Source organism: Geotrypetes seraphini, chromosome 11 (genome assembly GCF_902459505.1).
Source record: "Geotrypetes seraphini chromosome 11, aGeoSer1.1, whole genome shotgun sequence".
Taxonomy (NCBI): domain Eukaryota; kingdom Metazoa; phylum Chordata; class Amphibia; order Gymnophiona; family Dermophiidae; genus Geotrypetes; species Geotrypetes seraphini.
In genome coordinates, this window is record NC_047094.1 from 67160162 (window position 1) to 67187606 (window position 27445).

Sequence of the window (27445 nt, forward strand, 5' to 3'; positions counted from 1 at the left end):
CCACAGCCAGCTCAGCTGATTGCAGCAGGGGAATTTCCCCCAATCAGCTGAGCTGGCAGGACTCCACAAAGCTGCAGCTTTAGGGAGTCGTGCCAGCTCAGCTGATCAGGGATTCCCATGCTGTGATCAACTGATGGCAAGGGATTCCTCGGCAAAGTTAGGCAGATGAGCCACCTATTTTTGCAATGAGGCACGTGTGATTCTCTAACTGGAGCTGATTGACATGAGTGCTGGAAAGAGAATCAGGGGGGCTGGGTAAGACGTCTGTGCCTTAAGGTAGATGTGATTCTGTATGGGATGGTGGTATGTGATTGACATGCTATTCTTGGCCGCTTCTTAGGTGGCTGCCGAGATCAGCGTCCTATACAGAATCAGGCCCAAAATGTCTTTTGATCTTTCTGACTCACCTCCCCTCACAATTAGAGGAATCCTTCTTCAGAATGCTTGAGGAAGTTGCTGACTCAATGGCCCAGCACTTGTTATACACTTATTTCCATGAGATCAGGCAGAGTTGTTGAGGAGAACATTATGAGGAGTGACCTGACACCTACTTTTCCCCTGATCAGTGTCCCTCATCTAGTACACTTCACAGATATGCCCTTTGTAGTCCTAGCTGCTCTTGAATCACAGGAAAGCATCCTATAGATGAACAATGGGCTAGATTCATAGTGACTCAATCGCTGTCGGCCGATTCTCTGGCCAATTTTCCAACAGTGATTGATTCACTATTAAGTTTTAATGCAGATGATTTGCATTGAGGTGCAAATTGTTTGCTTTCAAACCCACTGACTCAATCGCTCAGTGAGCGATTAAGACATGTGCAGAGCCCTAACAGTAGTGACAGGAGAAGCAGCCACCTGTCACTGCTGTCAGGGCTTCTGCCAGGTTGTTGTTTTTTTCATGGCACTGATATTTTGCATGTATTACACATGCAAAATATCTGTCCCATAAAAAAAAATAAAAAAATCTCCCACCGCTGGCCCTCCCCCAACTATCCCCAACAAACACTTGGTGACCCACAAATTGCAGGAGGGATGCTCACTCCCCTCTGCCACAAGACACTCCCCCCCATGCCGAACTTAGATATGGCAGGAGGGATGCCCACTCTCTCCTGCCATTGGGCCCCCCCCCCCCCGTACCTTTAAGTCGGGAGCAGGAGGGGAGCTCAGTCAGACCCTCCGGCTACTGTCTGCACAATGCGGGCCTTAGGCTCCTCCCCAGTGCATCATCTGATTGGGAGGAGTCTAAGGAAGTGCTATTAAAAAAAAAAAAAAGGGCAGACCTGTCAGTAAAACAGTTACCCCCTTTCTTTTACTCAATGATATTTTGCGGGTAGGATAACCTTGTAGATGATCCGTTTTTTATCCCAGGACAAGCAGGCAGGTATTCTCACTAATGGGTGACGTGATCCAACGGAGCCCCGATGCGGACGCCTCACAAGCAGTCTTGCTTGAAGAAACTCAAAGTTTCGAGTCGCCCGCACCGCGCATGCGCGAGTGCCTTCCCGCCCAGTGCAGGGCGCATCTCCTCAATTCTTACTTTTCCGCGGAGCCGAGAAGTCCGTCTTCGACTCTCTGCGTGAAGTTTTTTCACTTGTGCCTTCTAAAGTCTGCGGTTTGGGGTTATTTTTCTCTTAATCGCTGATTTTCGTTGTTGTTTCTTGTTTTCAAAAAAAAAAAAAAAAAAATTCCATCCGTTCGACCAGGCAGGCCACATGGCCGCAGCCCCACGGCTTCGATCTTGCGGCGGAGCTTTTCCGGCCTATGTCCCGGCCTACTACTGGTTTTTAAAAGTGTGTCAAGTGCCAGCGTGCAATTTCGCTGACGGACCCTCATCGACGCTGTCTTCGGTGTCTCGGGCCTCAACACCTTCCGAAATTGTGCCGGCCTTGTTCCACACTTACAGCCCGTGCTTTTAAGCGTCGTTGCTTCTTGTGGGAGAAGTTGTTCACGGTGGAGTCTTCAATGGAGCTTTTGTCATCGAAGGGTGCTTCACCATCTGCCTCACCTGAGGCTCCCCAGGCTTCCACATCTTCTGCTCCGAGCCTCATCAAACCTGCCTCGTTTGTACCGGCTCCATCTTCGACGCAGGCTGCGGTGCCTTCCTCTGTCTCCTCAGGTCAGGTAGCACAGTAGCCCATTCCCCCGGTGGTGCTTAAAGTGCCCATGGCTTCTAAGCCCAAGCACTCTCACACTGCCCCAAGGGAGCGCGAAGCCCATGCAGGTGGTCCCATTGCTGATGCGGATCCATCCTTGCCGGCTTCATTCCAGACCTTACTTGAGAAGCAATTCATTGAGCTCTTCACCACCATGGGGCCGAAGCTTCTCTCTCAAATCCAGCCTGGGCAAGCGCAGGCCTCCTGCGAGGTCGAGTCGCCTCCAGTGCCTCAGCGGTACACACACTCTCTACAAGGAGCAGAGTCTCTGCGAGTGTCTGGTCTGGCATCGATGCATGCATCGCAAGGAGCAGAATCTTTGCTCATGCTTCCACTGGAACCAATTCACTCGATGCAAGGAGTAGAGTCTTTGCAAGTGCCTCCATTGGAACCAATCCACTCGATGCAAGGGCTCGAGTCTTTGCGAGTGCCTCGAGGTGATTCTAGCCAACTACCTCTGCTTCGATCAACCACTTCCAGCCCCATCCACTCGCTGGGGGCCTCAGCGAAGACTCACTCGCCTCGTTTATCGAGGCCTGCTTCCAGACACAGCTCGCATCATCGATCGAGACATTCCTTGAGGCATTCGTCCAGGCATGCCTCGCCTCATCGGAAGCAGCCTTTTCTTCAGTATTCACCGCTGGCTACTTCACCTCTTCTTCTGCCAGAGCTCGAGGACACGATGGGATCTTTTTCTCCTTCTAGATCCCCGTCCTCATTGGATCAGGAGGCCTCGACGTCCTCGAGTCTTTCTGGAGGCCCTGCTTTGGCTGACCAGCTGTCTTTCTCCTCTTTTCTTCAACAGATGGCGGCTGATTTGGACATTCAACTGGACACTGGGTCCAAATTTTCAAAGTTACAAGTTTATTAGAATTTGATGGATCGCTTAATCGGTTTGCTAAGCGATGTACAAAATTATTAAAAGAAAAGTGAGAATTACAAAAAGGACAAACCAAATGACAAAATTCTTAAAGACAAGACAAACTTGAGTTGGGAGAAAAGGGGGGAAAAGTTACAATTCTATTTAGAAGAAAAACATAAAAGGAAGAGAACAAAAGGAAATGGGATAGTTAAAATTTAAAAATATTAAGTGAATCTAAAGTTCAAGTATTATAAGCATCTTTAAAAAGATAAGATTTTAATGATTTTTTAAAGGAGGTGAGATCTTTTTAATGTAATGTGGTAATGAATTCCACCATTGGGGGCCCATTATAGAGAACATATCGGATCTTCTCGTGCCTACTATTCTCAGAGAGGGTATAGATAAGAGATTTTGGAAGGATGATCTGAGTGGACGTATTGTCTTATGGGGTATTAATTGAGGTTCATTATAGGTTAGGGTTTTAAATATTAGCAGCATGAGCTTAAAGAGGATGCGATGATTGATAGGGAGCCAGTGAGAATCGATCAATAATGGCGTGACATGGTCATATTTCTTAGCGTTATATATTAGTTTAATAGCTGTATTTTGGATAATTTGAAGTCTTCTTTTTTCTTTTTGGGAGATGTTAAGTAGTAGTGAGTTGCAGTAATCCATTTTAGCTATAATCAGTGAATGTATCAGAATATTAATTGATTTGGGCTCAAGAAATTTGGCGATTAATCGTATTAAACGCAATTTATAAAAACATATTTTGACTATATTATTGATATGTTCGTGAAACAGTAGTTTATCATCGATTATGACCCCAAGAATTTTTAAGGTAGAAACGGACTCTAGTGAGATGTTATTTAGGACAAATGGGGTCGTCAAGCTTATGTCTTTTTTCCAAGTAAAGATCATGGATTTTGTTTTATTTATGTTTAATGCTAATTTGTTTGAGTTAAGCCAGCTTTGTATTGTTTCAAGTTTTTTATTTATAGAGAGAATATCATTATTGTTTCCTGGGTCGAGAGGGTGAATAAGTTGGATATCGTCGGCATAAGAGAAGGAAGTAAAACCAATTGGCTGACAGAGACTCAGTAATGGAGAGAGGAAGATGTTGAACAGAAGAGGCGATAGTATAGATCCTTGGGGAATCCCAAAAGATGAAGAATAAGGATTGGAGTATTCGTTATTGAACTTAACAAAAGAGTTACGGTTGGAAAGATAAGACATGAACCAATTAAGCACTTGATCGCTAATGCCTATTGATTCTAGCCGACTAAGAAGTAGATCATGGTCTATTGTATCGAACGCTGCGGATATGTCTAAGGAAAACAGAGCCACAGATTTGTGGTGATCTAAAAAATAATGAATATTAGTTATTAAGCCCGTCAGTGAATATTCGGTGTTGTGAAATTTATGAAAACCTGTTTGGTTGGGATGTAAAGCATTGGTTATTTCAATAAAGTCAGAAACCTGATTAAATATCAGTTTTTCAGTTAATTTGGCCAAAAAGGGGATATTGGCAATTGGGCGATAGTTTGTAGAGTCATCTGTACTAGTTTTGTGGTCTTTGAGTATCGGAGTGATGATGGCGGTTTTCCAAAGGGAAGGGACTGATGCAGTGAGTAAGCTTTTTAGGATGATTGAGTGAATAAAAGGTCCAAAACAATGGAAGAATTTTTTTAGGTAAAGTGGGGGAATAATTTCGGATCTTGAGCTTTTTAAGTTGATTTGTTGAAACAGAGTTTCAATGTCTTTAAGGGAAGGAATTTTGAAGGAATATCTGGAGACCATGCATCTCCCTCAACCACCTGCTGAATCCCTCAAGCTTCCTCTACATAAGCTGCTGGATCAGACCTTTGTTCGCTGTCTTGAGACACCCTATTCCATCCCCGCTCTGCCGGGTAGATTGGATGCCAGATACCGCACGGTTCACCATAAGGGATTTGATGGTGCCCAACTATCCCATCAGTCCCTTTTGGTGGAGTCTTCATTGAAGCGGTCTCACCCCTACCAGGTATATGTCACCGTTCCACCTGGCAGGGAGGGGAAGACGATGGATAGGTTTGGTAGGCGCATTTACCAGAACTCATTGATGACATCCAGAGTTCTTAATTATAACTTTCATTTCATCACCTATTTTGAATTTTTCCTGTCTGTCCTTCACAAGTTCATGCCCTACTTGGACTCTCGAGCACAGTTTGAGTACCAGGAGGTTTTGGCTTCTTTGTCCCAACTCTGGTTACAAATGATGCAGTCCTCATACGATGCCTTTGAATTATCTGCTCAGGCTACTGCTTGCTCGATGTCCATGCGACGCCTGGCGTGGCTCAGGACCATCGACATGGACCCCAATCTACAGGACAGGCTGGCCAACGTCCCATGTGCTGGTACTGACCTCTTCGATGAGTCTATTGAGGTGGCAACCAAGAAGCTTTCGGACCACGAGAAGTCCTTCCAATCAATTCTCCGTCCGAAACCCAAGCCTGCTTCTCCCCGTCCATCATGCCCGCCTTTGAACTACCAGCGGCGTTTCCCGCCCAAGCAGGCTCCTGCCATCCGTCAGCCTGTTAAGAGGCAGCATCCACAGAAGCAGCAACAGAAGCCTCAGCCGTCTGCTGTCTCCAAGGCTTCTCAGCCTTTTTGACTCGGCGAGACACATGATGGTTCTTCTGGGTCATATGGCCTCTACAGTACACGTGACTCCTTTTGCCAGACTTCACCTCAGAATTCCTCAGTGTACCCTGGCATCTCAGTGGATGCAGGTATCCGACCCTTGTCTCGCCACATCCAGGTCACTCCTGCTCTGCTACAGTCTCTTCGCTGGTGGATGCTCTCTTCCAATCTATCCAGAGGTTTACTGTTTCACACGCACCCCCCCCCATCAGAAGGTTCTCACGACCGACTCTTCGACTTACGCTTGGGGGGGCTCATCTGGATGGTCTCCGCACTCAAGGCTATTGGACCAGTGCAGATTGCCTGTGCCACATCAATCTCCTGGAACTCAGGGCGATTTTCAATGCTCTCAATGCTTTTCAACATCTGCTTCACGACCGTGTTGTCCTCATTCGCACAGACAACCAAGTTGCTATGTATTATGTCAACAAACAGGGAGGCACGGGATTGGCCTCCCTCTGTCAGGAAGCTCTGAAAGTCTGGGATTGGGCAATTCGCCATAACACCTTCCTCAAAGCTGTCTACATTCAAGGGGCGGACAATGCCTTAGCGGACAACTTGAGTCGTCTTCTACAGCCTCACAAATGGGCTCTCCATTCCATGCCCCTTCATCACATTTTCTCTCTGTGGGGAATGCCTCAGATAGACCTCTTCGCAGCCCCCCACAACTTCAAACTGCCTCAGTTCTGCTCCAGGATCTACACTCCTCATCGCCTCGAGGCCGATGCTTTTCTTCTGGCCTGGATGAATCTCTTTCTATATGCGTTTCCTCCATTTCCTCTCATTCAAAAGACTCTGGTCAAGCTGAGATCTGACCATGCCACTTTGATTCTGATTGCTCCTTGGTGGCCCAGGCAACTCAGCAGCAGGGAGCCCTTCCTTCTACCAGTGTTTCCATCGCTGCTTACACAGCATCAGGGATCTCTGCTTCATCCCAACCTGCAGTCTCTCTACCTGACAGCTTGGTTCCTCTCAATGTAACACCTCTCCAGTTTTCGCCAGCTGTGAGGGATGTGTTGGAAGCTTAACGGAAGCCTGCTACTAGACAATGCTATCACCAGAAATGGACTAGATTTTCTACTTGGTGTTCTTCTCATCATCAGGAGCCTCAACATTCCTCCTTATCTTCAGTTTTGGACTATCTTTTGCACCTTTCTCATTCTGGTCTCAAGTCTACATCGATACGAGTCCATCTTAGTGCAATTGCTGCTTTTCATCAGCCACTTCAGGGGAAGCCTCTCTCTGCTCATCAGATTCATGAAAGGACTTTTCCATGTAAGTCCTCCTCTCAAACCGCCTCCAGTGGTTTGGGACCTCAATATTGTTCTTTCTCAGCTTATGAAACCTCCATTTGAACCTACTGACAAGGCTCATCTGAAGTATCTCACTTGGAAAGTTGTGTTTCTCAGTGGCCTCACTTCTGCTCGTCGAGTTAGTGAGCTTCAAGCTTTGGTTGTGGATCCACCTTTTACAGTGTTCAGCATGACAAGGTGGTTCTTCGCACTCATCCGAAATTCCTTCCTAAAGTTGTCTCGGAGTTTCATCTCAATCAATCCATTGTTCTCCATTGTTCTCCATTTTTTCCAAAGCCCCATTCTCATCCTGGAGAATCAGCTCTTCATACTTTGGCTTTCTATTTGGAATGCACCAAACCACACAGAACTGCTTCTCAACTTTTCATCTCTTTTGATCCGAACAAGTTGGGACGTCCTGTCTCTAAGCGTATCATCTCCAACTGGATGGCGGCTTGTATCTCTTTCTGCTATGCCCAGGCTGGATTACCCCTTCACAGTAAAGTCACAGCCAATAAGGTCAGAGCAATGGCAGCTTCTGTAGCTTTCCTCAGATCGACACCGATTGAGGAGATTTGTAAAGCTGCCACTTGGTCCTCGGTTCATACCTTCACTTCTCACTATTGTCTGGATGCTTTCTCCAGATGGGATGGACAGTTTGGCCAAACAGTATTACAAATTTATTCTCCTAAGTTGCCAACTCTCCCACCATCCCATTTTTGTTAGCTTGGAGGTCACCCATTAGTGAGAATACCTGCTTGCTTGTCCTGGGATAAAGCAATGTTACTTACCGTAACAGTTGTTATCCAGAGACAGCAGGCAGCTATTCTCACGTCCCACCCATCTCCCCTGGGTTGGCTTCTCTGCTAGCTATCTGAACTGAGGAGATGCGCCCTGCGCTGGGCGGGAAGGCACTCACGCATGCGCTTTGCGGGCTACTCGAAACTTCGAGTTTCTTCAAGCAAGACTGCTTGTGAGGCGTCCGCTTCGGGGCTCTGTTGGATCACGTCACCCATTAGTGAGAATAGCTGCCTGCTGTCCCTGGATAACAACTGTTACAGTAAGTAACATTGCTTTTTGTTGTTTGAGTAACACAGTTACCGAGAAGTCTACAGCAGTCAGGTTTTTATGATCATAAATCCCGATGGAAAATAGCCAAGCAATGTAAGTGAATCAATCGCTTGGCTATTTTGCATGGGGTTTTACTAATTTGCATGGCTGGATAGGAAAATGGGTGATCGAAGGGGAAAACACACGGTGGGCCGTTTGTGAATTGGGTCGGTTAGCAGTGATCATTGCTAAACCTGTGAAAACAGGTTTAGTGAGGATTGCTGACTTTAGTGAATCGGGACCAATGTCCTTTAGTGTGCCTTGGCTCCCAAGTCCTAAATTCTAAAGGCTACATCCATACACCTTGGGCAGATTTATTTGTTTATTTATTTATTTGCTCAATTATTTAGCCCGTCCTCCCAAAGGAGCCCAGAACGGGTTACAAAGTACGTCCACAATATAATCGAGACAGGACAAAGATTACATAATTTACAATATAGTCATGACAAAAACCATATACATTATGTGAGCTTTATAAGGTAGTTGCCCCATCAGTGCATACATCTGAGAGGATGGGCATTGGTTGATGTTACTCATCTTAGTTCAATGAAGCCATCTGTGCAATGCGCGGCGGCAGTGAAAAGGATGAACAGAATGTTAGGAATGATTAAGAAGGGGATCACGAACAGATCGGAGAAGGTTATGCCGCTGTACCGGGCCATGGTGTACCCTCATCTGGATTACTGCGTCTAGCACTGGTCACCATACTTGAAGAAGGACATGGTACTACTCGAAAGGGTCCAGAGAAGAGTGACTAAAATGATTAAGGGGCTGGAGGAGTTGCCGAACAGTGAGAGACTGGAGAAACTGGGCTTCTTCTCCCTTGAAAAGAGGAGACTGAGAGGGGACATGATCGAAACATTCAAAATACTGAAGGGAATAGACTTAGCAGATAAAGACAGATTGTTCACCCTCTCCAAGGTAGGGAGAATGAGAGGGCACTCTCTAAAGTTGAAAGGGGTAGATTCCGTACAAACGTAAGGAAGTTCTTCTACACCCAGAGAGTGGTGGAAAACTGGAACGTTCTTCCGGAGTCTGTTATAGGGGAAAACACCCTCTAGGGATTCAAGACCAAGTTCCTGCTAAACTGGAATGTACGTAGGTGAGGCTGGACTCATTTAGAGTAATGGTCTTTGACCTAGGGGCTGCCACATGAGCAGACTGCTGGGCAGGATGGACCCAGTCTGGTCTGACCCAGCAGCGGCAATTCTTATGTTCTTAGCTTACATTGGACCCTGTGCTGGCCAATTGCTAGTTTATCAGGACCTCTGAGTTACCTAAGCTTTCCTAATTACCCTTTTGCAAAGATAGCTATAGAGGGGAGGGAAGTGGCCTAGTGGTTACAACTGCTGCCTCAGCATCCTATGATTGTGAGTTCAGTCCCAGCCTGCTCTCTGTGACCCTGGGCAAGTCACCCAAACCGCCATTCTCCCAGGTAGCACAGCTAGATTGTAAGCCTGCAAGGACAGATAGGGAAAGTACTTGGGTACCTGATTTCTATTCAATGTATTGTAAACCTGTATGGGCAAATCTCTTCATGAAAAGGCAGTTAATAAATCCCATTAAATTAAAAAAAAAAAAAAGTAATTGTTGTCCTCACTGTATTTATAATAAACTTAAGCAGAATATTATTTGCAGTAATCTACTCTGTGTTATGTATAATGTATAGGGTTAAGGATATATACCTAACTTATATCACATGGCTGAGATTCAGTGATCTCCCATGTGTTGTGTACTATGTGTCCTGGAGGAGAACATTAAGGATCCACTCTGTATGCTATGTAAAGTAGAAAGGGGATCAATAGCCAACATATCTGTTATCTGCTTTGTGCCACATTTTTGAAAATCTCACTCCTAATTCTATTCCTCTGTTTCCTCTACCAGCTGGCCCTGACTCTGACCCTGGCCCTAACCCTATACCCCCCTGGGTCATCGTTGTGATAGTGATTGTAATCCTGATCGTAATCGCACTGATTGCTGCTTCTGTCTATTACTTCCTATTAAGAGACAAATCGTAAGTACACACAACCTCCTCATTTAGAATGACTGCATTCATGGAAGACAGTAATAATAATTGTAGCACTAAGACTAGGATATGTCAGAGAGGGTCTCGCAACAAAAGCAAAAACTTCCAAACCCCAAGAAATGGAACTGGAAAAGGGGAAGAGACAAGGACAAGAATGGTAAATCTACTCTAAGAACAACCAAATAATGAGTTGTCAGTGCTTGGGAGAGCCCTCAGTCACACAGCCACCCACTGGAAACTCCCAGAAGAAATGGCTGTCACTGGCTTACACCCAGAAGAGTGTTAACTGTGAAACATCCCCGGGCTCTCTCCGTGCTAATTTAAGTGATAAAAGTGCACCCAACAGTGCTGAGTGTGAAAAAATATATAAATCAATAAAACACACTCTACTATTCACTAAAATTGTCTCTACCCCTTATCCAGGGGGCCAAAGTATAGGTATCAAACGTCCATATCCAACAGAGCAAAAGACCAACTGGAAGTACTTAGCTTCTCCGTGGTAAAGGCAGCCAGCAGATGTCAAGTTCGTCCGACGGGACTCCGTTTCGGGGGTGAACACCCCCTTCTTCAGGAACGGCCGGACTGCGCTGTGACCCCCAAATCATCCGACACAGCTTAGTTTGACAAAGCGGAAAATGGCGCTTGACCGAAATGAACGCCTCCAATTTAAACTGCAGACTCAAGTACGTCACTGAATAGCCGAGTCACATGACTCACGCACACCGCGGGGGAAGAGATCACATATCCCCGCACGGACTCCAGGGCAACAATATAGTCCAACCAGAAAGATATATCAATGTATGGATATATATAAATCCTTATTTGAACAAAATTAGAAAGTATGCTGCCATTCAATATAATCATTGTGTCCAGTGGGAACTAACGCCTGGAGTTCAAAAATCCAATACTGTTCCCTCCGTTGTAACCAGGATAATTTGTCCCCCTGATAGTTCTCATATACCTGTTCAATGATAAACCAGCATAGATCTTGGAAAGCGTGCCCAAATTGGATGCAGTGAGGTACCAGGGGAGAACTCATCGATTGTGTATTAATGCGTGAACGATGCTCAATGAGACGAGTTTTAATAGTTCTTTGGGTACGTCCCACATATACCATGCAGCAGGGGCATGTAATAACGTATATTACCCACTTAGATTTGCAAGTGGTAACTGATTTAAAAGTATATACTTTATGAGTCACAGGATGTTTCCATGTTTTTCCTTCAATGGTGGTTTTATAGATGTCACAAGTATTGCTGCACTTTGAATGTTGCCCCTCGTGGATGAAATTGCTCCGGTCCGCGGTGTATTTCGGATGAACCACGTAATCTGCTTTGTTCTTGGCACGAGTGTATGCTATGTGTGGGAGATCTTGAAAGATTGAATGAAGCTGGAGAATGTGCCAATGTTTCCTGATACTTTGGGCTACCGCTGCAGCGTGGTCTGAAAATGATAACACACAAGTAGTTTTGGCCTTCTCTTGGGATGGAACTGTAGAAAGCAAGAGGGTCCTGTTGGCATATAGGGCTCTATTGTAAGCGTTGTGAAGGACCCGATGAGGGTAACCACGCTCTTTAAACCTAATGTAGAGCTTCCGGGCTTGGTTGCGGAACTCATTGAGGTCCGTACACAACCTGCGAACGTGTAAGAACTGACTTATAGGCAAAGATTGTTTAAGCTTGGTAGGATGACAACTGGTGTAGCTCAAATAATTGTTGACCTCCAAAGATTTTCTATAGACTGTAGTGGTTAAGGTGTGGTTTGATTTGTGAACCCACACATCCAAGAAAGATACTTGGTGCTGATTGTATGACATCGTGAATCTCAGGTTGATGTCCAGAGAATTAAGCCAATCTAAAAAGTGGGATAACAACTCAGGAGGTCCGGTCCAAATACAGAACACAACGTCAATAAATCTACGCCACACTTTGATGTAAGAATACCAAGCTGATGAGTACAAATGACATTCCTCAAAACGCGATACATACAAGTTGGCAATGCTTGGAGCTGCTGCAGTGCCCATAGCGACGCCATGGGTCTGGAGAAAAAATTGTTGGTCAAACTGAAAATAATTATGGTTCAAAACCAACTGCGCCAGTTGAATAAGTAAGTCAGCTCTAATACGTTCGTGGTGGACGTCCTGCATAAAAATTCTAGAAATGAGTTCTAAGGCTGCTGTCTGCGGTATGTTAGAATATAAGGATTCTAGATCCATCGTGACCAGTATGTGTGTGTCTTGAATGTCCGTGATCTGTGTAATACAAGACAAAAAGTGAGTAGTATCTTTAAGGTAAGACCTCGCTTTGATGACTTGAGGTTTTAAGAACCAATCTATAAATTTGGATAGAGGCTCCAGAACAGTGCCTCTGAGAGACACTATAGGTCTGCCTGGGGGAGGATTAATGTTCTTATGAACTTTGGGGACAATGTAAAAAGTCGGGCGTCGGGCCCCCTTCCCTCCCTTCCCTGCCAAGCTCTGCATCTAGCCCCCTCACTCCCTGCCAGGCTCTGCACCCTGTCCCCCCCCTTCACTACCCTGCACCATCTCCCTCCCTACCAATGCCTTGCAGTCCTCCAGGCCTGCCGCAGGACCTGGCAGTCCAGCGGTGGGTCGGAATATGAGGGATCCCCCCGACTCCCGTCCCAGCCAAATCCAACCCCCCTCCCCCTCCGTGCACCCCCAACTCCTTGGCAGCCTTGCAGTGGGTTGAACAGGAGGAATTCTTTTTGCCTCCTGTACCTGTTGAAGTTGAGTGACCTGCTGCTGCGGGTTCTCGCGAGTTGAGGAAGATTGCTCCTACTCCATGCATCAGCTGGCTACTAGGTATGTGGGGGAGGTGGGAGGGATGTGTGGTCAATTTAGGCAGGCACAGGATGCAGAAGGGATTCCTCCTGTCCCATTCATCATGAGGCTGCTGAGGAGTCAGGAGGTGCACGGGGGAGGCAAAGGATTTGGATTCGGCTGGGACAGTTGGTGGCAGGGGGGGGCGGATCCCTCATGTCCCATCCCACCACTAGACCACTGGGTCTTGCAGAAGGCCCTGTGGAGGCCTGCATTAGGTCCGGGAGGGGGATGGGTAGGCGATGTCCCGAATACAAGCTGACACTCCCATTTTTGGACCATTTTTTTGGCCTAAAAATCTCAGCTTGTATTCAAGTATATACAGTAACTCCCAGAGTCCTATACAGAGCATATACTAGGATTACTATAAGGCATTTATGGCACACTAGCCCAACAGAGTGTGGTCTCTTTTGAGCTGGAAGCTCACAGGAGCAGGAGGAAACTGGTTGCCAAAAGAATGTAGAATTGGGGAGTCTAAACACCTGGTGTCTTTGCTGTAACCAGCAGGACTGTTCTAAAAACCTGAACCTGAAAAACATCCTGAATCAAGTACCTAACCACCAAAAGAAACTGATGAACACATAATTTTAGAGTCCAGAAATGACCTAACCCAAAGTCAGAGGAACTCCCAGCATGATGCCAGGTGCTATAGGGTCAGGAGAGGGTGTGGATGCATATTGTATTGCTTATATATTCATGTATTGATTTATATATTGATTACTTTAGAAAATCAAATGACATCAGTATGAAGGAAAGCAACCTAAATACCAGATCTGACCCTCGTAAGTAAAGAAATCTCTCTGTCTCTTTCTCATGTGGACCCCCTTACAGATTGTTCTATTGCTGCAGCTTGAGTGGATCACACCCTCACTGGGATGTCATCAACCAAACCTGCTGCTATTGGCTGGTGTACAGTTATGATGTGTGATGTCACTGGTCATTGTGTAAGCTACCCTGCTGCTACTGGCTGGTGCACAGCTAGCAATGCAGATGAGCTCCTTCTGCTTCTCATTGTAGGTGATGTGGAGCCTCCCTTCAGGTCTCTGCCATTCAATGCAGCTTGGGCAGCTTTGTCTTGAATATCTAATTCCCTGCTTCAGAAGTCAGACATCTCACAGGTGTATAAGAGCTCTGATTGGTTTGGAGAAGACGACACACCTGTATCTAGGATAAATATAATTCAGACGCTGAAGCCCTGTTTGCCTTTTCATAAGGCAGCTGAAAACTAGTGGGCACCTTTAATTTAAGACAACAGCTTTAAATTTTATACTAAGCCCCTCTTCTACAAAGCCGCGTAGTAATGGCCCCGAAGCCCATAGAAATTTAAAGGGCTTCGGGGCTGTTACTGCACTGCTTTGTAGAAGAGGGGGTAAGTGAAACGGAGAAATAACCTAATTCTTCAGATGTTGGGTTCCTTTTACAAAGCCACGGTAACGGCTGCTGCTGCTGCTGAAGTAATCGCTCTGATGCCCATAGGGATTTAATGGGTGTTGGAGCGTTTGCCACGTGGCAGTCACTACCACAGCTTTGAAAAAAAAAAAAAGTGTGTGTGGGGGGGGATTGTAACCAAAATATCTATGGGTATAGCAGGGCTAAGAGGGGTGAGACATTCTTATTATCTTTAATTAGGTTTATTGATTTGTATTTTATTTTGTGTGCATGATTTTTATAATGTTTTTAGATTTGTTTTTATGTGTTGCTGAATTGTGTATGTTTGAAAATAGAATCTGCAGTGAATTGTTTACATCAAGAGGAATATAAAATATTTTAAAATAATGTGCATTAAGGGAACAGTGCCCAATGTTTGCCTCTTAACACATTAAACTGGAAAATTGTGCATTATTTTACCATAATAGGAAAACAAGAGGACTGGAGAAAAATTTGAGCAAAATAATACTGAACACTCCAGTATTGAAACACCACACACCTGAGCCAGAAAATATATTATTAAAGCAAAAGAAAAGCCTCAGACAAACGGAGCTCTACGCTTGTGGAGATGGTGCGGTATACAAACCTAAGGTTTAGTTTAGTTTTAGTTTAGGTGTACCCACACTCTTCTGCCCTAGCATCATAGGCTAAAAAACTTTCACAAAAAAATTAATTACTGGCAGGTGGGAGCATTTGAATAGCCAAATCAACTGAATGCTGTGGGGAAAAAACCACTAGCAAGGAAAAACGGACCTTTGCTAGTGTTTTTTTTCCACAGCATTCAGTTGTTTTTAGGATGATGCTAGGGCGGAAGAGTGTGGGTACACCTCTCCGTTTGCCTGAGGCTTTTCTTTCGCTTTAATAATATATTTTCAGGCTTGGGTGTGTGGTGTCTCAATACTGGAGTGTTAAGTATTTTTTTGTTTTTATTTTACTATAACGCACATCTGCATAATAATAAGATGCAAATTGCATGCAATTAAAAAGCAATAAGATGCAAATTGCATGCATTATAAAGCAAACCGAATAGCATAGCTTGCATTGAACTGCACAAGCTGTGTTGCCTCCCCCCGCAAGCTTCCCTTAGTCAATCCCTAGTGTTGCAAGGTCTCCAGAAGAGGAGCTATTACCAATCATGCCTTCTCTTACTGGTGCCTGGTTCAAAATGGGGCTGGAAACACGTAATGGTAATATTGAGAAACTACCATTGGGAGGGGGATCACTAGTGCCATTTAGAAACTGGCAAAGGTAGAGGCAGGAGCAACAGTAGATCTTTCTGCCCCAGATCCTCTAGACCAGGGATCTCAAAGTCCCTCCTTGAGGGCTGCAATCCAGTCGGGTTTTCAGGATTTCCCCAATGAATATGCATTGAAAGCAGTGCATACATATAGATCTCATGTATATTCATTGGGGAAATCCTGAAAACCCGACTGGATTGCGGCCCTCAAGGAGGGACTTTGAGACCCCTGCTCAAGACCACCAGAGATTGACTGAGGTAGGGCTTTGGGGTAGGAGTCCTAAGGAAGAGTCTTTGCACACAGGGAGGAAAGAAAATGCTTCTATTGGTATACCTGAAGCCTCTTTAACAAAGGCTCCCTGGGATCATTGGGCAGTATGTTAGGAGCCCCAAGCTCCTGATGAGCTGAATACCTTGTTATTTTAGTGCCACCTACCAGTAGTTCAAAATTTGGGAACCCAGTGGTATTGCCAGGCCAAAGAAAGGTAATGTTGTGTTCCTTTGCTGTCTGGATATTGAGACCTGGATTCTCTACATGGCACCATTAGTTAAGCATCGGTAGGTGCACCACCACCACTTAATTGTTTTAATTGGTTCAATTGATGAAGTAATTGCATCAATTAAAAACCAATTAAAATGCCATAAAAAATGGAGGTGCCTCCAGAAACAGCGCAGTTCTCCTGATCAAGGAGACATCTAAGGGCGATTTAAGGTCATGGTAGGCATGATTAATGCCGGAAGGGATCTTAGGCGTCTCCGCAGTCACGATTCTCGTCAAAGATAGAGCCTTTGAAGGCATTTTGGGATAGAGGAGAGGGCGTTTTGAAGGTTGAAACTTTTAGTTTTCCATTGGTTGAGTGGAAAGATTAAATTAAGGCTAGGGCTATATTGTGCTGAGCAAGTGCATTTGGGAATCAGAAGGGTGAAGGCATCTCAGAGCATAAAAAGGGAGATTTAGAAGCTATTCTGTTATTTATATTTTCTATATATTTTTCATATTGTATTTTTGATTTCCGTTTGATTTATTGCTATTGTATTATCTGTGTGTCTTGTAAACTGCTTTGGGTTGGACTGTGTCTAAGGAAGGCAGGATAGGAATATAACAGAACATGAGATAATATGGATTATTTAGAAGATGTGAGTTGCGTGGGATCAAAGTTTATAAGTGTTGTGTGGGCCTGGTTCACCGGGTTGTTGTTTTTTATAATGCAAAGATATAAAATGTGATAAAGGCCTTAAGGTATTCTGCCCTTTTACTACTTCAATGTGGATGCTTGCTCTGCTCTATGCTTCTTGCCTCTTATGTAGAAAAGGAAGGAAAAGGGTTACTAGAAAATATTGCACACTTTCATCCACAACTTCTGCTTTTGTAAACAAGAACTATGCCATTGTTGAGGAAAGAGCTGGTCGACTGTGTGTCTGGGCCTCTGAGAGGACTGGCTGGTGAAGGAACGGAACTGGACACCTCCAACCAGGAGAGCAGGTGCCACCCTAAGAGGTTTGGGGATCCTTCAAACCGAGAAGAAGCATATCCCCAAACTAACCCACAGAGTGACACACGGAGATATATTTCCAGCTTTGAACTAGAAATATCAAAAGTTCAGACAGAATTACTTAGCCAAGTTATTCATTCAAATATAGTAAATCTTTTCCAAAGTTACCATAATGCCAGAGTGCCCACACACTAAAAAAAAGGAAAATAAAATATTAAGAGGCATTGAAGGGACCAGACAAAAATACCCAGGTCTACTGGAGGAAGAATACATTCCTTACCAAACAAACTGTAACCAGTATCTCTGGGCAATCTGAAATAGTCCAGTTCAAGGTCTCCAGATTCTTTTTATTCAATAACTAGTCATCATAGCAAAATATGTATATGGATTTTATTGTTTTAGATCTGGGGAGACAAATATAGCCCCAAAAATCCAGATCTTCTGTCTCCAAATACAAAACTTATCAATTATATAATGTTACAAATCTGTGATTTTCATATGTACACCCAGGACATTCATACATGGTTTGTAGTAATCTTTTACTTAAATCATTAACAAGCATGTGCCGTTAGCAGAAATTGGTCAGAAGAGAAAAGGTCAGAAGATGACCCCTCACATCTACACATACATTTGCAGATGGTCCTGGTACCAGGCACTTATGGTATAACTGTCATCATAACTCACTGTAACCCTTGTATAACCTTTTCCATAGACTGGTACAGTCCTCATTAGACAATGCACAGTTTCAGAAAACATAGGTTTATAATTTCTGTCAGTGACTCTTGAGGATATTGATCTGGGCTTTACTGCACAAGATAAGGGGACCAGTCTCCTCTAGCACCCTTGAGAAACCAGTTTTGTTTCAGCATTAATTGACTCGGGCTTCTGTCTAATGTTCCCTTTATTTTCTCTTCCTCTGCAGATCTGCAATCATCTAGCAGAAATCCAGCCACGGTGAGAGATATCCCCATTCACTAGGTTCTTTTAGTTGCTCATTAGAAACCAGCTCTTAGGCCTTCTCTTCCTGGCTGTATGCCAGTGTCCTGCCAACTCTTTGGCGCGGCAGCACACTAAACCCGGTGCCCCGGCCAGAAAGTCTCTGTAAGTGTGCGGACGTTAACACGATGATATCACGCGCATGTGTGATGTCATCACGTCGACACATGCGCAGAGGCCCTCCAGCCATGACCCTGAACTTTGCTAGTGAGAGATCCTGGAGAAAGGGAGGTATGGGGAGAGGAGGAGAGACGTCGGCAAGGAGGAGAGTCATCAGCGCCAGCTGACTACCTACAGGATGTGCCTCTCGCAGCAAAAGGCACAACTTGTAAGCAGTCATCCAGTATCTCTCCTCCTTATTGGCGTCTCGGAGCACACCTAGAATCTGCTGTGGCACACAGTTTGCGATACACTGCTGTATGCAGTCATTCCTGGTGGGGGGGAGGGATATGCAAATTGCCCTATCGCATGCTGCAGAGTGCCACCTCAAGCCTATCTCAAGCTGATGCACTGTGCTGGTGGACTTTGGGGTCATTTCCTAAATTTTTGTCCTGGGCCCCCAGCATGTTTAACATGTAGTGAAGTATGGTAGTTACCAGAAGAGGGAATGGGGAGTTCTGAGTTTGGAAACAAAAGAGATGTCATTCACATAACTCCAGCTATATGTTTAATCATCACTAGCGCCTGTTGAGAACATTTGAGCTGGTGTTATAATGAGGTCTGAGATCAGAAGGTTTTAATAATGGATGCTGATGAGTTTGCGACATGTTCCCTTTCTTACAGCAGACCGGGGAGGAGGTTAATTACAGTGAAGTGAGCTTTAAGCCTGTTGCACCGAAACCCACGCAGCCCAAACTCAAGGAGAATCCAACTGAGTATGCTGAGATCAGGAGGACATGATTTCATTCCACTGCTGCCTCCACGGTTGGTCATCCAATGAGCTGATCCCCATGCCAGAGAGAGAGTATGACTGTAAAGCCAAAGTTTCTTCTTCTTGATGGGAAACACACCGGACAAGTTTAATCTTCAGACAGTTCAAAGCTGTTCAGAGGAGAAGGATTCTGTCAGAAGAGAAGGAGTTTAGCTCTTCCTCTGCATGGCTATGTGGAGGAGTCTTGGGAGGGTCAGGGGTGCTGTAAGAGCCCTTTTCTAAAATTATGTCTCTTTATGAGATTTCACAAACAGAAAAAAATCTCCTGGTGTAATGTGAGGGAGAAGTTGCTATGCTTACTTCCCTGAGGATATGTGAAGGTTCCAGGTTACTAATCAGGCTGTGTGCATACATCTTCCCATATTCTCTCTCTGCAACCCCTCCACTCTGGTTTTCTCTCTACTTCTTTTGAATGCTGTTCCCTGGATCCTCTCTGTGTACAAATTACCCTGCCCTCTCTCTGCCTTACTCTTTTTGTATACATTGCTGTAGAAAATAACATGGGGATGGGTACCCGCAGTTAACCACAGGATGGGGACAGAGCCTCCATGAATCGGGCAGGGGCAGAGCCCACGGGGACAGGGACAAATTTTGTCCCCCCTGTTATTCTCTAAAAACTTGAGACTAATATAGTAGACTCTCAGTTAACTGGCACCCATGGGAATTGATATATGCCGGATAAATGTAGTTTCTGGTTGCTTGAGAGTTACTATTAAAAATAGGCCCGACTAATACTATACCCCTTGTTATGCCATACCATAAACTGTTCCAGACAAACTACCAGACATATGGTTAGCAAAGCGTGGTCGTACTCAGGTGTGGCGTGCCAAGTTTACACTTAAATTTCTGCCAGAAATTTATTTTATTTGCATTTGTATTTAAGGTATTACAATATTTCTAAGATTTTTTTTTTCTGGTTAATTGAGTTACGGTTAACAGAGAGTCTACTGTATCAATATGTAAAAAGTTAACATACCTTAGACAATGATTTTAAAAAACTTGAAGAAGCTGCTTTTGGATTTAAATGAACTACTGTTAAATGATGACATCATTTGTGTCTTGTCTGCCTTTGATGTGGCAACAAGTCTTGTCTGCTGATAAGACTCCTACCATCTGCAACCTCTTTCCATCATGTGCCTAGCTGCTCAAGCATCTTACTGTTACTGCAACAGATTCATCCATCATTGCTGGTATCAAGGAGCATTTCCAACATTTAATAGACACTTATTTTCCTGTTCATCCACTACACGGTTTAGGTTCTACACCCAAGACAATCCATTTACTTTCCCAGATGATGTAAAAACATAGGCAACTGAATCTTTGGGAAGGTTGCTCCAAAATTAGATCGACATGTAAGGCTCTATTTGTGACTTATAAATAGTAGTATAGAATATTGTCCCTTTTTTATAATAAGAAGATTTAAATATAAAATCATAAGTGTTTGAGACTTGTACAAATGAGGACAGAGCTCATGGGGATGGAGATGGAACTTGCAGGGATGGAGACAGAGTCCACGGGGATGGGGTGGGGACAGGGACAGACTTTGTCCTGTGTCATTCTCTACATTGCTGCTCTTGCTATGAGGAAATTTTCAAAACCATCTACCTGGATAAATTGTGTGAAAAAGCGCCCCTCACAGAAGCCAGCTAGCCATATGCATGAGGCTTCAACAACATACATACTATTAGCCAGCTGGCTGGGATGGGTATGAGGATCTATGGGCTTTGCACATAGGGAGGCTGTTTGAAAATTGCCCCCTGCCTATGATATGCTAGTGATGTGTAAATGTAATGTGTCATCCCTAAGATCCTATGGGAAGAGCTCTGAGTTTTGTGTGCATGGCTCACTTCCAAAGCTAGTGACTATACCCACAGTGTGGAAAGCTTGAGTATGTCTCTGGTACTGTAAATCCCTGTCTGTTCTGTAGGTTGAGCGTTACATGTGTACTTGGAAATATGCTAGGGTGTGGAAGCCTCAAGACTGAGAACAGAAAAACCTTCCAAGCCCCCAAGAAATGAAAATAAGACACCAGAAAATAATAATCATTATACAAATAGTGCCTGGGCCAAGTGCAACAGCATAAAGAAGGAAATTAATTTCTCCCGCTTTGGTCTCGGCTCTGCTTAAAAAATAAACAAAGAACGTAGTGAAAAAAAAGTGGTGTAAGAATCAAATGTTTTGTCAGGAAAATGTGGTGGCATAGGCTTCTGTTACTTCACCTGAAAAGGGTAGCTATCTCACTGGAGAGGAAGTAAATAACCCCCCTGGTGATAGGTAAAGTCACCTCTCTGGAGAGGTAATTATGAGTGTGGATGAATTCCTCTTTTCACAGATTGACAGTTTGAAGTAGCAGAAAACTAAATCTCTTTTTCATTTCCTCTTCCCCTCCCTCCCATGTACCGTCCATAGCATGATCTTGAATACATAGCATAATCTTCCCCATTTTTAAGCGAATAAGCTTTCTGAGAGTGTGGCACTTGTCTATGCAGCACTGATAAATACAGTATAAATATTATCTCTGTATTATAGGTAAGCAGGAAGAATTACTGTCCCTCTTTTATTATCCACCTTGGAACAGGAGGTTGCTTCGAGTTTGCAAAATCTCTGCAGCAGCCGAAGCAAAACCAGTTTCTTCTTGGCACCAACTCCCACAGCTTGGGAACATTTCCCGCTTCTGTTGATTCCTGTAATAATAGCACCTCCTCGTTTCTCTCTTTATCCCCTCCTCCACTCATGCTTTTACTTTTCTATTCAATTTCCCCCCTCTCCATATAATGTCTCTCTATTCTCCTTTCAAGTCCTTCCCCTCCCACTCCAGGTTCTCACTCTCCTCCCCCTTATGTCTCCCCCCCTTTCACTCTCCATTCTGCCACTCTGACACCAAAACTGAAGGCTTTTTTTCTGTCAGATTCTAAATCAGATATGTGGAAACTTTGTCATATCCTTCAAAGTTTGTGGTTTTCTCTCTGTATTTAAAGCTCTTTGTGTATAGGATGTAAGTTTTATAAAAATTTTGCCATGTGTAAAACCGCTTTTCAAAAATTGCCCTAGGGTTTACACACAAAAAAGTATGCATGGCTAAAAAAAGGTGTTTGCTTTACGTGACCTGGGTATAGACATATTTTGGGGTGGAAAGTGGGTGTGTAGCAATTTATGCACATATTTTATAAAACATCCACGTATACGCATACTTTATGCACTAACATAAATGACTATGGTTACAGGCTAGCCACAGTTTCTAGTGCAACAGACACTTTGTTCCTGAACCTGCAGGTGGTCAACCCCTCCTTGCGAAAATTCTTGTAGCCTCATTAGTATTCTTTAGCTCCCATCCCTCTGGGCTGTCCTTCAATTCCTCAGTTGTCTCTCTACAAGTGAGATGGTAGGAGCCTGTCTTTTCTGCTCATGTCATCCGTGACTGCTCATGCAAGGTCTAATTGCCCTGCAGGATCTGGAATGCTTTGGTCTTATGGCATGGCTCTTGAGCGTGCTGCACTAGCACCCAAAGACTATTTGGATGAAGAGATGTCCACCTTTTTAAGATGTAGAAAGACAGTGACACTAGCCGCATATGCGAAAGCCTGATAGTGTTTCCAAGCTTGGTGCACTCAGAGGAGTGAGGACCCAAACTCGACACTGATTTCTATGGTTCTTGCCTTCCTGCAGGAAGGACTGAAAAAAGGTCCCCTGACAGTTCAGATTGTGGGGCTCTTGTGTTTTGGGCCTAGGGTTGTGCAACAGTCTTTTCTGGCATGGAGTCATAATCTGGCCGTACGGGCACTAGCTAGAGTGGCCTATGAACGTTTAGAGCAAACTTCTCTGAAGGATCTAGCAATCAAAATGGTGTGTTTGGTGACAATTACCTCAGCCTGACAGTTGACGGAACTGCAGGCATTGTCATTCAGAGATCCCTTCCTCAGAAGGGAGGGCTGTGGCTCACTGGATGAGCTGCTGCCTCTTCACCCAGAGGTTGTGAGATCAAATCCCAATGCTGCTCCTTGTGACCCTGGGCAAGTCACTTAATCCTCTAGTGCCCATCACTTTGCATGTCAACTTTGAAATGCCAAAGCAACAAAAAGGCAGTATACAAATCCCCTTTCCTTTCATAGAATTTTGGGTTCAAGCATGGTCTTGTGCACAGTCCCATCTTTCTTACCAAAAGTTATTTCCAGCTTTTATATCAATTGACGTATGATTGCCTACCTTCACTCTCTCAAAGGTGCTGAAATTGTTGAATGTGTGCAGAGTGTCTTTTCATACTGGTGGGTGCTGCCCGTAAAGGCCAACCAGCCTCGAAACCAACCATTTCAAGATTGATTCATATAGTCATTTCTTCAGCCTACATTGGAAGCGGAAAGCATCCGCCTGTATCTGTAAAGACACATTCCACTAGAAGCGTGGCTTCCTCATTGGCAGATTCTTCAGCAGTGTATCGGGAAGAAATCTGTAACATGGTAACAGGGTCATTTCTCCATACATTCGCAAAGTTTTACAGGGTGGAAGTAGTGGCCAAACAGGACTCTGCATTTGTATCATCCGTACTATCTGCCCCATCCGTACTATCATCTGTACTATCTGCCCCACCCTAGACTCTAGGGTGGGGCAGATAGTATGTCCCAATGGTTCAGGAATAAAATGCCTGTCACACTAGAAAGAAAGATTAGGTTCTTACCTCAGTAATCTTCTTTCTAGTAGAAAGGCACTTTATTCCTGAAGCCTTCCCTGTCAGATGTTCATTTGCCTGCTTACTGCCTCGAATGTGCCAGGGAATCCGGACATCTTGTTTCTTTCCTTTATCCAGTCAAGTTGAAGAATCTGGGGGTATCTGTAAAATCTCCCACACTCTTATTGCAGGCTGTGCTCAGGTTGCTTGTTTTCACCTTGTTATGTATTGCAAATCGTTAAGTTTTTGTTTCACATGTTATATGTTAATGATATGAGCAGAACAGACATGATTCTTGGATAGCGTCCCCACACCCCTCCCTATTCAAGTTTCAAGTTTATTTAAAACTTTTTATATCGCTCAATCAGACTTCTGAGCAGTGTACAATAAAAATACAACTTTCGTCATATAAAATAGGGGTAAACATTTGACTAATAAAATCTACATAATAAGTTTATACTATGACAAACCGAAACAAATGGGAAGAAGGGATGAATTACATTATAATAAAAGGTAGAAAAAGAACAATTAAGGAAAGGATGAGAGGGAGGGGAGAAAGAAGAGAAAAATGCCATCTGCTGTTGGCTTGTGTTTAGCCCTTACAAGGGCAATTAGGTATCGAATGTATCTTGAAACAGGAATGTTTTTAGCTTTGTTTTAAAGTGAGTCAAAGATACTTCTTCACGAATTTAATTAGGAATAGAATTCCAAAGTGATAGCGAGGTCACTGCAAAGTTATTTGATCTTGTAGTATTAATTTGCTTTAGGAATGGAACCATCAGAAGGTTTTGTGTCCAAGAACGAAGTGTTCTAGTTGGACTGTGGGGAAGAACGAAGTGTTCTAGTTGGACAGTGGGGAATTAAAAAACTATTGATAAAATCTGGTTGGTTACTTTGACGTGTTTTAAATGTAAGTAATATGATTTTGTAACTAATCCTATGTTCAACAGGTAACCAGTGTGCTTCACGTAGGAGGGGTGAAGCATGGTCATATTTTTTGGCGTTAAATATAATTTTTATTGCGGTGTTTTGTACAATTTGGAGACATCTTAATTCTTTTTTTGTAATGCCTTTATAGAGGGCATTACAATAATCGATACATGATATCACTAGGGAGTGGATTAGGATGTTTAAAGAAGAAAGTTCTAACAGTTTAGCAAGTGATCTAATCATTCGCAATCTGTGGAAGTGGCGCTTGACTACTGAGCTAATATGAAGATGATAGGTAAATTTGCTATCAAACATGATCCCTAATAATTTTAAGGAATTTACAATTTCACTATTCGAAGAGTTGAGTTTAAGAGGATCCTGAATCGACAGGCCTTCCTTGATAGGGAAAATCATTACTTTAGACTTTTCTGCATTGAGGGCTAGCATATTTGAGTCTAGCCATAGTTTGATTTTCTCCAGTTTCTGATTGATAAGTATTATTTCATCTGGGTCGTTGAGGTTAATTGGTTGAATGAATTGTATGTCATCTGCGTATGCGAATATTGTAAAGCCGATGGATTGGCCAAGAGTTAAAAGTGGTGCCATAAAGATATTAAAAAGCAGAAGGGATATGATGGGATATGATGGAGCCATGTTTATTTGTTAAGGTTTCTGATGATGAGGTGTTGAAGATTACTTTAGATATTCTGCTTTCTCTCCAGGGCTGACCATCTGCTTTGACACTAAAGAATTGGAGGACAGTCCGAAGGGATGGTAGGCAGAGTAAAAGAATGCTAATGAGGCTTTTTACAATAATTCTCGCAGGAAGGAGTTGACTTCAGGAATAAAGTGTCGGTCTAATAGAAAGAAGATTACCGAAGTAAGACCCTAATCTTTCCTTATGCCTGTATGTGCCTAGTGTTTGATAAGCTGTGTGTCTTTATAAATTAGGCCAAAATAGGTGCCTACTTAGCCTCCTCCTAGGCAATCGGTTATAAAATGTGACCATCGCAGGGAAAACATAAAGTAAAGTTACAGATCCAAAATGTTGAGAATGGATGAGCTTTATATCAGGGTCAATGAGCACATGTTTAAACTTCTGTAGTTACTTTTTTCTTCATATACTTAGAGTGCCTGATAGAAAAAATTGTATACCGCCCTGAACTTCTCCAAGATAGGTTGATATATATCAAATGCCAGTAAACCTAAACATAAAAGAATGGAGTTTGGACTGTTGTATTACAGATTGTTTGTTCTAATGCAATACAATCTTTATATACTGCCAATAGCTCCATGAAGTTCACAGCAGTTTACATAAATAATTATGGTGATAGAAATTATTAGAGAGTATTACAATGTTGGGGATTAATAATACCAAATTATTGAAATAGATCTTTTTTTTAACATTTAAAATTAAATTGCTGTTTGATATTAGTTGGTAATGTTTTCCAAAGTTTTGCTCCTTGATCTGCCCGTTATTATTATTATTCCTTTTTTTTATTTTATTTCTAGTGACTTTAATCATGTTTTCCCAGAAATAGTCACAAATTTACTCCCTTTAGAGGTTAATTTTGTAACAGGTTACCAAGGTTAATTGGACAGGCAGGTGTTTTCAGATATTTTATGTTATAAAGATAAATAGGCACTTATGTGTCTTTTATAAAATATTAGAAAAAAAAAATCATGTGTATAAAGTACAATTTTATTTTGTGACTCTTTTAGAGGAAAACAAGTCACTAGGCTTTAGTCATGTTTTCCCACAGATGGTCACATTTTATAAAATATGTATATGTTTTGGCACTACCCAGATTTCTCCCTTGAACATGCCTGCTCTACATAAACTTGTACTGCAAATACTTGTAGGTGTGACACAATTTGTTAATAAGAGAAATCGTTTATCAAATGACCTCCTTAAAAGTATAAAAATCAATCTTCTGCAGTATTCTGGCTAATCTGGGAATATCCAGGGTGCTGTGCACAGTACCCTGCTGAGCTTTGCGCTACATATTGGGATCCTTTTAACTAAGGCGCGTTAGCCATTTTAGCGTTAGCATTTAGCGTGCGCTAAAACGGCTAGCACGCCTTAGTAAAAGGACCCCATACTTACATACAGGTGTACAGTTATGAAACCACATACACACTGCATTGTATAAAATTCTGTATGTCTGAGTGTACATCAGTTGTACTATATGTAAATCTGTGTCTGAGTACACTCCCAATGTAAATGAAATCAGAAGTGAATTATATGATTTTTTTTTCTTTTAAAATGGAATTCCTCTTTATTTTGCAAAGAAATCTTTTGTAAATAAGCAGTTATATTTTTAATAAAAATAAAATGTTGTGTCTTGGTTACTGATATTACCTGCATAGCTATGGTACTGCCTTCCAGTGCCCTGCTTTACGTACGTATGTATTTGTAAATTTTTGATACACTACAGATGGTTCCTCCTGTGGATTGCAATGCAAAAATGATTGGGTAAGGAGGAAAGAGGCAAAAGAAGGGAAGAGAAAAATGAAAAGTCAGCAGAAAGCCTTTTTGAAGAAGTGTATCCTGAGCAGGGTCTTAAATCTGGTGAAAGGGCATTCGAATTTGATTGCGGGAGAGTAGTGTGTTCCAAAGCTTAAATCCAAGATTGTTGGAAGCAGTTTCCCGGGAAATGTTTTAAGTAGAGGACTGAGTGTGAAGGAAGGTTATAGAAGTGTGCTGCTGCAAAAGAACCTGGTGTGGTACAAAGGGAAATAGGAGATTGTTGATGGAAAAAGGGAGGCGGTATTAAAAGACAAGAGAATTTTGAATT

At 43.3% G+C, this 27445-nt stretch overlaps 1 protein-coding gene across 3 annotated transcripts in view; it reads left to right on the forward strand.

The window, feature by feature from the left end:
• LOC117369258 (carcinoembryonic antigen-related cell adhesion molecule 1-like) overlaps positions 1-27003 on the forward strand; it is a 117025-nt gene extending 90022 nt beyond the window's left edge. For 2 of the 3 annotated variants that reach the window (XM_033963548.1, XM_033963551.1), the window contains 4 exons: positions 9986-10115; positions 13696-13751; positions 18050-18081; positions 18907-27003. In XM_033963548.1, the coding sequence (XP_033819439.1) occupies positions 9986-10115; positions 13696-13751; positions 18050-18081; positions 18907-19023 (335 nt within the window). In that variant the 3' untranslated portion in view covers positions 19024-27003. The remainder of the gene's footprint in view (positions 1-9985; positions 10116-13695; positions 13752-18049; positions 18082-18906) is intronic. The other variant, XM_033963549.1, reaches the window with a different exon arrangement.
• Positions 27004-27445: the final 442 nt, after the last annotated feature.